The sequence below is a fragment of the Larimichthys crocea genome, chromosome X (genome assembly GCF_000972845.2).
Source record: "Larimichthys crocea isolate SSNF chromosome X, L_crocea_2.0, whole genome shotgun sequence".
In the NCBI taxonomy this organism is placed as follows: domain Eukaryota; kingdom Metazoa; phylum Chordata; class Actinopteri; family Sciaenidae; genus Larimichthys; species Larimichthys crocea.
Genome location: NC_040020.1, coordinates 33,374,059 through 33,387,524, shown reverse-complemented (window position 1 = coordinate 33,387,524; position 13,466 = coordinate 33,374,059). Strand labels below are relative to the sequence as shown.

At 40.5% G+C, this 13,466-nt stretch overlaps 2 protein-coding genes across 6 annotated transcripts in view; both read left to right on the top strand.

Moving 5' to 3' along the window:
- Window positions 1-4,504, top strand: part of rbm20 (RNA binding motif protein 20) — a 53,234-nt gene extending 48,730 nt beyond the window's left edge. For 2 of the 5 annotated variants that reach the window (XM_027283548.1, XM_027283545.1), the window contains exon 14: window positions 3,346-4,504. In XM_027283548.1, the coding sequence (XP_027139349.1) occupies window positions 3,346-3,396 (51 nt within the window). In that variant the 3' untranslated portion in view covers window positions 3,397-4,504. Of the gene's footprint in view, window positions 1-488; window positions 679-3,345 lie in introns of those variants that run through there. The other 3 variants (XM_027283547.1, XM_027283546.1, XM_019271754.2) reach the window with 2 other exon arrangements.
- Window positions 4,505-5,010: 506 nt separating this feature from the next.
- Window positions 5,011-12,384, top strand: pdcd4b (programmed cell death 4b). The gene is made up of 12 exons (XM_010734909.3): window positions 5,011-5,133; window positions 5,574-5,684; window positions 5,999-6,307; window positions 8,369-8,463; window positions 8,617-8,730; window positions 8,844-9,065; window positions 10,036-10,133; window positions 10,387-10,501; window positions 10,918-11,025; window positions 11,191-11,301; window positions 11,415-11,554; window positions 11,659-12,384. The coding sequence occupies exons 2-12, from the start codon at window positions 5,642-5,644 to the stop codon at window positions 11,717-11,719; spliced, it is 1,416 nt and encodes a 471-aa protein (XP_010733211.1). The 5' UTR covers window positions 5,011-5,133; window positions 5,574-5,641; the 3' UTR covers window positions 11,720-12,384.
- The last annotated feature ends 1,082 nt before the right edge of the window (window positions 12,385-13,466 follow it).

Sequence of the window (13,466 nt, the reverse complement as noted above, 5' to 3'; positions counted from 1 at the left end):
ACAGAGACAGCTGAAGAGTGACAGGAATGTGGGGAGGGAGAGAGAGAGAGATGGGGACGACATGCAGCAAAGGCCGCAGGTCAGATTTGAACTCTGGGACGCTGCTGAGCCTTCGTACATGGGCGGATGCTCAACTAACAGAGCTAATCAACACTCCCCTAATACCACCATCAATCATAATTGTGTTTTTTAGGAAGGAAAAAACATAAAAACCAGACAAGTAAACAAGTACAAATATATATTATATATATTATATATATATATTTTTTTTTTTTTTGTGTGGTTGTGTGTGTGTGTGTGTTGTGTGTGTGTGTCATTGTCTTATGTATATGTATGTGTGTGTGTGTGTGTGTTGTATATATATTACAGTATTAAACTATATCATACAGTGATATCGTACAGATTTGTTCACAAGGATTTATTAATTTTATTAATTAATTATTTTTTGGATTGTAAATGGGTTCTTTTGTTTTTCTTCCACTCCACAGAAGTACCTGTCCCAGCTGGCAGAAAGAGAGTCTTCGGACGCACTTGTTTAACCTTCAGCTGCACAGTGACATCAGCTTGGCTTCTCACGTCTTGTACAGCGAGCAGCATTGAACATGATTGAAGATGAACATGTATGTGTGATGTTCGTGCAAGGATATGGACACTAACAGCATGGATAATGTGACACATGGAGGCTGAGTATGTGGACGATTGCACTGGTTTTGATATTTTGCGGTTAGGATATCTTTAAAGGACAATCTCATCGTACATGTTTCAATCTTGTACATACCTGAAGTGAAATGTATAGTGAAGCTACAATATTGAATTTTTTTTTGGTTTATAAATTTTCTAACAGTTTTTGTGATTGTGTGTGAAATTTATTTGTGTTGTTTTTTTCAATGGGAATGTACTTACATAGGTTTGTAATTACAGAGAAGACACACTTTAACAGTAAGGACTTATGTTAGTCCATTTATGAGTTTAAATGAATTTGCTCAACAAACAGCAATTATTTACAGCTGCAAAATAACTTGAAATATGTGCCAAAGAATGTTTTTACTCAGTTAGAGAACTGGGGCAGATTCTCAGGTTTGTTGTATTTGTTGAACAGATTTCAAGTACACAATATTTACATATTTTTTATTATATCTGGGGCTTTAAGGCTCTTGTTGTTTTTTTGTTTTGTTTTTTTGTGCCAGTTTGTGCACTGCAGTATTTGTCTGTCTAAATCGTTTGGACTGATAATGTTAACTATGCAAAAGTTTTTTTCTTGAAATTCTATGTTGGATTTAATTCATACGACAGTCCCAGTCATATTTGCCAACTATTAATGCCTTAAATATTGAAGACCTTAAACTGGACCATGTGTTTAATTTATCGGAGTTAAACATGCAAGTTTTCATTTTACAGTGATTTGTTCAGAAATTATCAAGCCCAAATTTGTTTTGTTATACTGTGAAAATCGATCCTGTGACACCAGTGTAGGTTTTCTTTGACAAACTTTTCATTGATTTTTGATGCAAACAAACTTGAATAAACATTTTAAACATATGAACATGTGTCTAACATATTGCGTATGCTATAATGTAATACAGTCATGAACACTACCCACAGACGGGTACAATACATCATGCAGTCATTGATTTTCTGCACCAGCTTTTGGTTGGGCTTGAGTGTTGTAAAAGAGCTCCCCCAAGTGTTGAGGCAAAAAAAAAAAAAAAAAAAAACACATCTGCTAAAGCCGAGTCTGTAGCTCTAAATAATGTGGAAAACTAAGTTTGGATCTCAACATTAATCTTGCCCCAAAAATATTGTCCTTTTTATAAGAACAAATTTTACTCTCATACATTTAGTCATCTTATTGCCTAGTTTACACAGTGTAATATTCTGCAGTGAGCTTCCTGTTCAGGATTAAAAACATGCTTGTGTCAACAGGACAGAGTCAATCAATATCGCTGTCATCATTAATTAATTAAACCAGAATGATGGGATATGTGACAAACAGGCATTATACCAGAACAGAAAGAGCTGCTGTTCACGTGCCACATATAGGGGCAGCACTCCACCAGCCGCACAGACCACACAGAACATGCGAGAGAAAAATCCCGTGTTGAATTCTCATTGGTCTTTGTTTTTAAAAACCCACATTCCTCCAGCCAATCAAATTGGGCTAAACACCGACCTTCGTGTCTGCGTTGCTGGGTAGATAAAACAAAAAACACAGGGTTGGTGTCAGAGTTTGAAGTTGGACACGACAGACGGTCAGTGTTTTTATTGAGACTATTTAATCGATAGAGCAAAAGAGATTGAAATGTTTATTTTTACATGCTGCTGCTAAGGATTTAATGGTTTGATGTTTACACCGAGCTAACAGTTAATTTAATCTTTTACTGACGTTTCGGTTTCAACAGCAGATAAACATCGAGTCAGCCGTGTATAAGACCGTCTGAACACACTGTAAACTGCAGATTTGTGTCGTGTGTGTGAGGTAGTTGTTGTTTTCTCGTGCTCTCTCCATTGACGCAGCTATTTTGACGTGCACATTGAAGCTAACGCAGCGTTAGCCATTGTTTACCAACAGTGCGACTTTGATGAGCGCGGGGGGGAGGGGAGGCTGTTGCGTCGCAGCATGTCTGGGCATGTTTATTGTCGCATATTAAATGTGTGCTTCTTCTTCCTTTTTTCTCCAACATTGCAGGTATCGTTTGATTTATTTTTTTTTTTTTTTGCACACTGCAAAAAAAAAAATCTCATATCTCAAAACATGGCAACTGACTGTGCGGCCTGGGGCTGACGTTCGGAGACACTCCAGGGGATCCCACTCTCCCAGCTCCAGATCCCGTGGCTCCATGTGCTGTCACGCCGGACGTGGCAGTCAGAGCCCTGCCTGCCGAACGGGAGGAAGAATTTTTTAGGCTGTGCCAGACGCGACCGGACACATACGCTGCCAATGTGTTCATGGCGCTAACTCCCTTTGACGTTTACAAGTGTTGGGGGAAGAATGTCAATTGGAGCGGCACCAACGGCAAACGGCCACTGCCGGACAATTTGAAAGAGAGGGTGCACCAGCACGTTTCCCAGCGCTTCCCGAACCTGTCTGGGGACCAGTGGCAAAAGATCCGGAGCCGAATAAACGAAAGACTCAGGAGTCCCCGAAAGGCTGACCCTGAGACGCAGCGCGCTGGCTTCAGTCGCTGAAGGACATTTGCATTGTGTATATATATATATATATACAGTATTAAACTATATCATACAGTGATATCGTAGTGATATTGTTCACATTGATTTATTAATTTTTATTAATTAATTATTTTTTGGATTGTAAATGGGTTCTTTTGTTTTTCTTCCACTCCACAGAAGTACCTGTCCCAGCTGGCAGAAGAGAGTCTGTCGGACGCACTTGTTTAACCTTCAGCTGCACAGTGACATCAGCTTGGCTTCTCACGTCTTGTACAGTGAACAGCATTGAACATGATTGAAGATGAACATGTATGTGTGATGTTCGTGCAAGGATATGGACACTAACAGCATGGATAATGTGACACATGGAGGCTAGAGTATGTGGACGATTGCACTGGTTTTGATATTTTGCGGTTAGGATATCTTTAAAGGACAATCTCATCGGTACATGCTTTCAATCTTGTACATACCTGAAGTGAAATGTATAGTGAAGCTACAATATTGAATTTATTTTTTGGTTTATAAATTTTCTTACAGTTTTTGTGATTGTGTGTGAAATTTATTTGTGTTGTTTTTTTCAATGGGAATGTACTTACATAGGTTTGTAATTACAGAGAAGACACACTTTAACAGTAAGGACTTATGTTAGTCCATTTACTGAGTTTAAATGAATTATGCTCCTAACAACAGCAATATATTTACAGCTGCAAAATAACTTGAAATATGTGCCAAAGAATGTTTTTACTCAGTTAGAGAACTGGGGCAGATTCTCAGGTTTGTTGTATTTGTTGAACAGATTTCAAGTACACAATATTTACATATTTATTTATTATATCTGGGGCTTTAAAGGCTCTTGTTGTTTTTTTGTTTTGTTTTTTTTGTGCCAGTTTGTGCACTGCAGTATTTGTCTGTCTAAATCGTTTGGACTGATAATGTTAACTATGCAAAAGTTTTTTTCTTGAAATTCTATGTTGGATTTAATTCATACGACAGTCCCAGTCATATTTGCCAACATATGTAATGCCTTAAATATTGAAGACCTTAAACTGGACCATGTGTTTAATTTATCTGAGTTAAACATGCAATGTTTCATTTTACAGTGATTTGTTCAGAAGATTATCAAGCCAAAATTTGTTTTTGTATACTGTGAAAATCGATCCTGTGACACCAGTGATAGTGTTTTCTTTGACAAACTTTTCATATGATTTTTGATGCAAACAAACTTGAATAAACATTTTAAACATATGAACATTGTGTCTAACATATTGCGTATGCTATAATGGTAATACAGTCATGAACACTACCCACAGGCCGGGTACAATACATCATGCAGTCATTGATTTTCTGCACCAGCTTTTGGTTGGGCTTGAGTGTTGTAAAAGAGCTCCCCCAAGTGTTGAGGCAAAAAAAAAAAAAAAAAAAAAATCTGCTAAAGCCGAGTCTGTAGCTCTAAATAAATGTGGAAAAACTAAGTTTGGATCTCAACATTAATCTTTCCCCAAAAATATTGTCCTTTTTATAAGAACAAATTTTACTCTCATACATTTAGTCATCTTATTTGCCTAGTTTACACAGTGTAATATTCTGCAGTGAGCTTCCTGTTCAGGATTAATAACATGCTTTGGTCAAGAGGACAGAGTCAATCAATCATCGCTGTCATCATTAATTAATTAACCAGAATGATGGGATAATGTGACAAACAGGCATTATACCAGAACAGAAAGAGCTGCTGTTCACGAGTGCCACATATAGGGGGCAGCACTCCACCAGCCGCACAGACCACACAGAACATGCGAGAAGAAAATCCCGTGTTGAATTCTCATTGGTCCTTTGTTTTTAAAAACCCCACATTCCTCCAGCCAATCAAATTGGGCTAAACACCGACCTTCGTGTCTGCGTTGCTGGGTAGATAAAACAAAAACAACAGGGTTGGTGTCAGAGTTTGAAGCTTGGACACGACAGACGGTCAGTGTTTTTATTGAGACTGATTTAATCGATAGAGCAAAGGAGATTGAAGTGTTTATTTTACATGCTGCTGTTAAGGATTTAATGGTTTGATGTTTACACCGAGCTAACAGTTAATTTAATCTTTTACTGACGTTTCGGTTTCAACAGCAGATAAACGTCGAGTCAGCCGTGTATAAGACCGTCTGAACACACTGTAAACTGCAGATTTGTATCGTGTGTGTGAGGTAGTTGTTGTTTTCTACGTGCTCTCTCCATTGACGCAGCTATTTTGACAGTGCACATTGAAGCTAACGCAGCGTTAGCCATTGTTTACCAACAGTGCGACTTTGAATGAGCGCGGGGGGAGGGGAGGCTGTTGCGTCGCAGCATGTCTGGGCATGTTTATTGTCGCATATTAAATGTGTGCTTCTTCTTCTTCTTTTTCTCCAACATTGCAGGTATCGTTTGATTTATTTTATTTTATTTTTTTGCACACTGCAAAAAAAAAAATCTCATATCTCAAAACATGGCAACTGACTGTGCGGCCTGGCTGAACGCAAACCCCGTCGGTAAGTTGTCAATCACAGGCATTTAAAGGCTCCATCAGCTGTATCTGATGTAGGCCACTGGGACTTTCTCATGCGGATGTGGTTTTGCTTATTTCTTGCAACGCCTGCAGTATTTGTTGAATTTGACATTTGTGCTGTACACCTGCATTGTGTAGGCGAAAGGCAGAAAGAAATCGACACATGACATCCTGCTGAAATAAATACAACAAAGAGAAATGCACTTATCAGCTCTTGTCTCCCTGATCTGTTCTGCACGTAAAAGCTACTCATAGTTAAACATAAAATCTCCTCCATTCACCCTTGTAATCCAACAGAGGCAGAGGATCTGAGTGATTCCTTTGCATCTGGAGACGAGGACAACAGAGGACCCAACAAAAACATCAACAATGAGATCAATGGCAACTGGTTGTCCTCGTCCAGCAACAGCATCCACGAAGCGCGTCTCAAGGCAAAGGCCAAGCGGAGGCTGAGGAAGAACTCCTCCAGGGACTCTGGCAGGGGGGACTCTCTCAGCGATAACGGGGACGTAGTCAGGGGAACCGCAGTGGCACCCACCAGCCCCAAGAGCAAGCTGCTGGACAGAAAGTCCCGACTGGGAAAGGGAAGAGGTCTCCCAAAGAAAGGTAAGAAAAACGTCAGTCCAGTTGTTATTCTGTGACATTTTGTTAGCAGAGAGCTCAAATGTCTCAGCTTCTCTGATTCTCAAAGGATAACCATTTGCTGGCCGTTACCACAGGCAAGTTCATCAAAGAGTCTCTGGTGTTTCAGTCAAAGGGGAAAGCCTTCATTACTGATCTGCCGTTGTCATCACCTGGTCGGTTTTGTCCTCCGCACCATAAACCAAATGGCATACACAAATGGTGAGGTGATGTGGCACAAGTCACACCCATTTAAAAGCCACCCTTTTTATCTTCTTGCCATATGCTCAGCCAAGCTTTTCTAGAAATTTTACATTAGAGGTTAAATAACCTGCATAGTATACCAGAAGTTGCGTTTGTCAGTGATATTCTGTCAGCACATCGGATCCATCAGATGCATATTTCACCATTTGGAGTGCCTACAGAGGCAGCTGACTGTTATTTTAAGGGCAAATAAGTGTAAAGTTCCTCTAATGAGCATTTGTTTTTCCCTGTGTAGAGTTTGAGTTGTTATGTGTTGTGCGATAGTGAGACTATCTTGCTCTCCGGGGGGCACACTGTTAGCTTTAAGTATCTCATTGTGAGTGACTGTGGTTCCTTATCCAATTCTTCTATCAAACCAAAGACGGCTCCTCTGACCTGCCGTCTCCAGTAACTCTGACGCATCACATACGTATAAGTAGATCAGAATTTAGCAAGTGTCAACATCTCCTGATAGTCCAGCTGTCTCTCACTGCGGGTACTCATTCAGTGACGAAAGCATGAAATGCATTCATCTACAGTATGTCCCTGCAGACTGCAGTACAGTTCAGTCACTTTGCTCTTCCCTTGGCCAGTGGAAGTAGATCATGTGTTTCTCTTGGCACAGTATCTGTCCATTTTTTCTGGTTACGTAACTGAACTGCCGTGCCAGCCAAGCCCAGTTATTTGAGCTCTGCCTCCTCTGCATTAAACGTCCGTTGCAGTTTTGAAAGACAAATGCAGAAGAGTGACTGGTGAGAGAAGATTAGCGTGCACAGTGTTTTAACGCTGAAGCGGGATGGGTTCACACGACCGATGTGGGCTGTGCTATATATAGTGGCATGTCATATGCCACATACTGGGTGGGACTAGTGGAGGATGCGAAGCATGTGACACAAGCTACTTGGCGTTGGGCTTCTTAAACTGTCTGCAATCTGTTGGTGCTGACCTCAGACCCAGCAGATGTTAGTTTGTTTGTTTGTTTAGCATGTACAAAGGCGTCACCTCCTTAAACCCAGGGATTATATCACAGCATGGTTGGTTTTTGGATTAAAACTGTGCCATGGGAATTATTACACACACAAATAATGATCCATATAATATTAGTAGACCTTCCTGAAGTCTCATTCATATATTAGAGATGTGCAGTTGTAGAGAGGTGTTGCAGGGTTTGTTTAGATACAGAGATCCTACTGTAAGTGGAGCATCACCTGTTCAAATCTATCGTGTGACTCTCAGTAAAACACTGAGCCCCTGCCTGCACACTCAATACAATGCTAAAGGTCTACTTGTTGACCTTTTTGTCAAAATGCATCCCATATTTCATGACTGTTATTTCTTTCTTGATGTTAGAACTTGTATCTATGTGAAAATGAATTCATGAGACTTGACACTACAAGGCTTGTAATGACAATATCATGTATTAAAATAATCTAGATATCTTGGGTTATGTTTGGAGCTCAAGACAACAAACCCACAGCACGGGTGTGGTCCGGTTTTTAACGAATTCTGACAAATGCTCTGGGATTTGTCTCTGAGCTAGTTTGACGCTGAGTTTCTTCTAAGATTTAATCTGACAAACAAACTGAAATACATGACACCATGCTGTGTAACCCTAACCTTCTTATTATGTCTGCAGCTGAGTTTTGAGTGTCATATTCAGAGGACATCATGTCAAGAGATCCTAATGCTCTCAAAGAACTTACTTTCCATACTATTAGACAATTCCTTTTACACAAAAGAAAAAGCTTATCATGACGTTATCAGATATCACGTCTAACATTGTCTCTGACCAACTGTCTGCAGGTGGGGCTGGAGGGAAAGGTGTGTGGGGCCGATCTGGTGAAGTTTATGAACCAGAGGAAGTAGATGAGAAAGACCCCAACTACGATGAAGCTCAGGTACTGACTGTGGTGTTGTGGTTGTACATCTTTATCAGACGTGACATGTTTGAAATGGCATGATTATAGTACAGTCTAATGCAATATGATGGACAGGTCTGAAATACACACTTCTCATGTGGAGCTTAAAATGTGTGATTGTGTTTTTAACAGGGAAATTGTGTGTATGAGACTGTGGTTCCCCCGCTGGATGAGAGGGACTTTGAGAAGACAGTCACCCCCATAGTGCAGGAGTACTTTGAACATGCAGACACAAATGAAGTAGCGGTAAGTGTGCGGGGAAACAGTCAGTAAACTAGTGTTCTAAAAATAACAAGAAGTGAAACACATGAACACAGCCTCAATGCCTGGGCGAGGTTAACGTCTCTCTCCACACCCAGGAGCTGCTTGCAGAACTGAACCTGGGGCCCATGCGAAGCGAGGTTCCATCGCTGGCTGTGTCGCTGGCCCTGGAGGCCAAAGCCAGCCATCGGGAGCTCACCTCCAGGCTGCTGGCTGACTTGTGCGGGCCCGTCCTGTCCCACAGTGACATGGAAAATTCTTTCGACAAACTGCTCCGGGAGCTGCCTGATCTGGTCCTGGATACGCCTGGAGCCCCACAGGTGAGTCTCCTGGAGATAATTGTGTAATTGGCAAATGATAAAAAAAGGCCCTGCAGCTACAGTAAATGCATGTCATACTGTTTTTCTTATTTGTGTTTTAGGATATTTTTTAAACTTTTTGTTATTGTTTTGTTTTATATCTGTAAAAAAAAAAAAACCTGACAAACAGACTGAAAAGTGGCTTTCTGTTTGACTTCTTTCTCAGTCTTTGGCGGAGCACAAAGGGAAGAGCATTGTGGTTTGACGGGGTGTCTGTATGTGTACGTGTATGTGCGTGCGTGTGTGTATTGAGTTGAGCTCTTTCCTTTTCAGTCTGCGCAGACATGAGATCTCTGGCTATTGTCTGTCTGCGCTCGCAAAATGCAAACTCAGCGAAGGGCACTCAAAGGGTTATTGGTTGTCCTCCCCCCACAGACCCCTCCTTTCTCTGGCTCATTTGGGGCTCACTATTCATTTCTGTCCCTCTCCCACAGTTCTCTGTGTGTTTTTTAAAGCAGCATTATGACTCTGCACTGCCTCCCTTCCCTTTACAACTCCCTGTTTCTCAGTTACTCTCTTTCTCTAACACACACACACACACACTCTTTGTCCTCATGTGCCTGCTGGTCTAGCCACAGCCACAGGTCAGAGATGGGGCTGCCTCTCGTCTGAACAGGAACAATGATCAGTGATGAGCACAGGCTTTGTGGAGGCCAGAAAAGCAAAGCCAACTCTTTCGTTTCCCTGAATCATTTGCTCAGACTACTGTAAACAAATACAGACACACACACACACATAGTGCTCCCGAGGTCACTGTCAGTCATCTGTATTCCTGAGAGGTTCCTATACAAAAAAGGTGCTGTTTCTCACGCCAGTCATTCATGAACAGAAGGCACTTGACTTTTGGTTGTAGTCTACATGTCTATGAAACTGTGCTATGTAATCAGTTTTTGTTTGTTTACGTTTTCTCTCTCTTTTGTTTACTTTCCAGTTGGTGGGTCAATTCATTGCACGCGCTGTTAGCGACCAAATATTGTCCAAGAATTACGTCGAGGGCTACAAAGGCAGAGTTGACTGTGAATACACAAGGTGTGTGATTTGTAATTTTTTAGTTTCCTGTTTTATGCTCTTATCATGGCAATCTTTAGAGATTGTTATATCATATGACAGTTTTTAAAATGTTTGAAAGTGAGATTGACTGCTAAAGATAAGAAGGTATGCAGTCAACAGTATCATACTTTTTTCTTGCATCTATACTAGTCATCTGAATCATTACAAGCAACCTGTGGTAAATGGGCAACAAGGCAAACCTAGCTTTTTTTTCTCTCTCTCTCTCTTCCAGGGCGGCTCTTGACCGGGCGGCGGTGTTGCTAAAGATGAGTCTGGGTGGCCTGCGCATAGACAACCAGTGGGGGACAGGAGGGGGCCAGAGACCTGTCACTCAGCTCATCAAAGAGGTAAATTACATAAAGCAGACTTGAGAAGACAGACCTGGTCTTTGTGATCAATAGTCTAGTATATAGTAACTATGTTTGTTTTTTTAATTGTTATAATCAAGGAGCTTTCACCACCACGAAGACAACGTAGATAAGGGAATAAACATTGGTGGCTGAGAAAAAGAAATGTTTTTTTTTCCAACGCAACTTTAAATTAAGCCATGCATTTCTGTGCAAACAGTGCTATCAATGTGCCTTCATGGGTTACTGTTTTTTTGAGATGGGGATTTCCATGTACGTTGGGGTGTGATGCCACAATTTGCAAACACACCCTTCTGCTTAGAGAGGCTTAACACACATACAAGTCCATGAATTCCCTACAGCTACAACAGATTGTTGCCACAGGTTAATAATAATTATATTCTCTGTCCTGTCAGATGAACTTGCTGCTGAAGGAGTATATCCTTTCTGGAGATACCAAGGAGGCTGAGAGATGCCTGAGGGATCTGGAGGTTCCCCATTTCCACCATGAGTTTGTCTATGAGGTAAACTGTTTGCTTTAGTTTGAAGCAGAACATCCCAGCTTGGCTCAAACTAAAATATGTAGATGACAAATATGTTTTGTACTGCAGTTAAGTGTTTCTGTGAGATAGTAGCAATAGTTCTGAATGTTAATAAAAGGCTGTGAATGTTTGTGCCATTTCCCTCAGGCAATAGTGATGGTGCTGGAGTCCAAAGGAGAGAAAACATTCAAAATGGTTCTCCAGCTACTCAAGTCGCTCTCTGCTTCCTCCGTCATCACTGTGGACCAAATGAGAAGGGTAAGGTGCCACCTCGTGTCTGAATAATGAACTGCACATAATTATTTCATCATTTGTTTTCTAGCTTTTTATGAGATGCTGATTTATAAACAGTGCTTTTTTTGCCTTCATAGGGATATGAAAGAGTTTATATGGACATTGCTGAAATCAACATTGATGTCCCTCGTGCATACTTCATCCTGGAGCAGGTTGTTGATAAGAGCTTCAGTGTGGGAATCATCGACGTAAAGTTAAGAGATCTTTGTCCCTGTCGGTAAGTGCACGCTACTAATTTTCACACACCCATGTCTGTTTTTTCTTTTGTTTGTTTGTTTTTTTATTTATTTGTCTGTTAATGTGTTGTCTCTCTCTCATCAGGGGTCGGAAAAGGTTTGTCAGCGAGGGAGATGGTGGTGTTGTCAAAGTTGAAAGCTACTGAGGAGCCCTTATAATGTGCCAGATTTCTGGAAGAGAAGAGGATAAAGCTACTTTTTTACTTGCATATTTTTCAAAATAGTTGGGTACAATTTTTCCCAAACAGTCAAAAGAATGTACATTTCTGAAATTGAGGTGAGGTTAAAAAAAACAAAACTGCACTTTTGATTGAAACTGAAGTAGATCACTTCCTCCAAGGTGTTTCAGTATAAACATTTACATAAGCTAACCCTTAAAGTGCCACACCTCGCAGTGTCAGTCATTCCATGTTGTTTTGTACAGTATTTTCTTGAGTTCACTGCCACTCCTTTTGTGTTTTTCTAAAACACAGTGTTTGTACAGAGATGACTGGTTTGTGTCAAGAGCTTTATAAAAGGGTATAAAAAAATAAATAAAGGGGAGCACGTTGGTTTAAATGCAATACTGGCTCCCTCACTAGCTGCTGTTTCTATGCTTGACTGTTTTTTTTTTTCTTTTTACCCTTTAAATTACACAAAGATGTCATTATTGAAGGTTTCAAGACATGAGTACAGTGCAAAAAGAAATACCAGTCGGGTAACTTCAGAAAATGGCATGTAGAGTGTTTATTTTTGTATCTGGGGAATACTGGTGTTTGAAATATACCACGTATTGCTCCTTGTTTGTTCATTAAATCACTGTTAAATGATACAAGACTGTTTTTGTGAATGAACACACAATACTACATGTTACCACATGCAATTTTAGTCATCAATTGCTCTGCTGGACATTTAAAGAAGCCATTATCTACCATTTTCTTGTATGCATTGATGGCAAATTACAAATGCAATCTCACAAATAGTCTAGACAGCCATACTGGAAAACTGGTAAGCAACAGACGCAATCAACAACAGGACTTCTGAGCTGAAACATGATTATGCTAAGGTGACTACAACCCACCACTTCTTTAACTTATCAGCTTTGAAACTAACCATTGGTAACTTCACTGTCCATACAAATAATTCTTTCAGCAGTGCTTGAAATGCTGGCTTTGTGCCATCCATCAAAAGACATTTTCTGCCAATTTGACATTCTGCTATTAAGAACCGTCCATTGGGCGTCTACTGCTCCTTCACTGCCAGTTCCTGCTGTTTGACAGCCTCTTGAGCCTCCATCTGCATCTTCTCCAGTTTCTCAAGGGTGACTGATTTGAGTGGGAGCAGCTTTGGCTTGCACAGTATCATGGTTGGGACATCTTCCATGGAAAGTTGCCCTGTGGATGTTACCAAAACAGAAGAGAGGGGGGGGTCACTAAATTCCAACATGAATTCTAACATTTCATGAACTAATCTCCACTTAAATGAAAAGGTAAGGAGCAGACGTGGCTGGATTATTGATATTATTAGCAGTGACAAATGTTTGACTTACAAATAAACTTTTAAAGAAAGCACCACAACTACAGGTCTGTGGTGAAAATCTGTTTGTGTCTTTAATTTTTATTGCATTTGCATTTTACACATCTGGTGCTCTGGCCCTAAACAGCCTGTACACATAAAAAAAAACATCTAACACCAGAGATCCATTGTTAGTCAGCTATGATACTGACCAAAATTATGTGAGTGTTTATACAACAACGTCAATGGTGTCGAGCTGTAAAGAGAGAGCACACAGCACAGAACACCCACTGACTAATTTTGCAAGCTTTCGCAAATTTCTAAACAGTTCACATGTTGTGTTGAGCTCCACAAACAATCTTTTGTTTGTAAGGACTGCTATCTGCTGTGGTACAAACC

Bases quoted from the DNA above. Each gene is read 5' to 3' on its own strand.
- pdcd4b (XM_010734909.3), top strand. From the start codon at position 5,642: ATGGCAACTGACTGTGCGGCCTGGCTGAACGCAAACCCCGTCG. The intron at 8,464-8,616 runs GTACTGACTGTG...TGTTTTTAACAG, and splicing joins CCAACTACGATGAAGCTCAG to GGAAATTGTGTGTATGAGAC. The intron at 11,555-11,658 runs GTAAGTGCACGC...CTCTCTCATCAG, and splicing joins AGAGATCTTTGTCCCTGTCG to GGGTCGGAAAAGGTTTGTCA.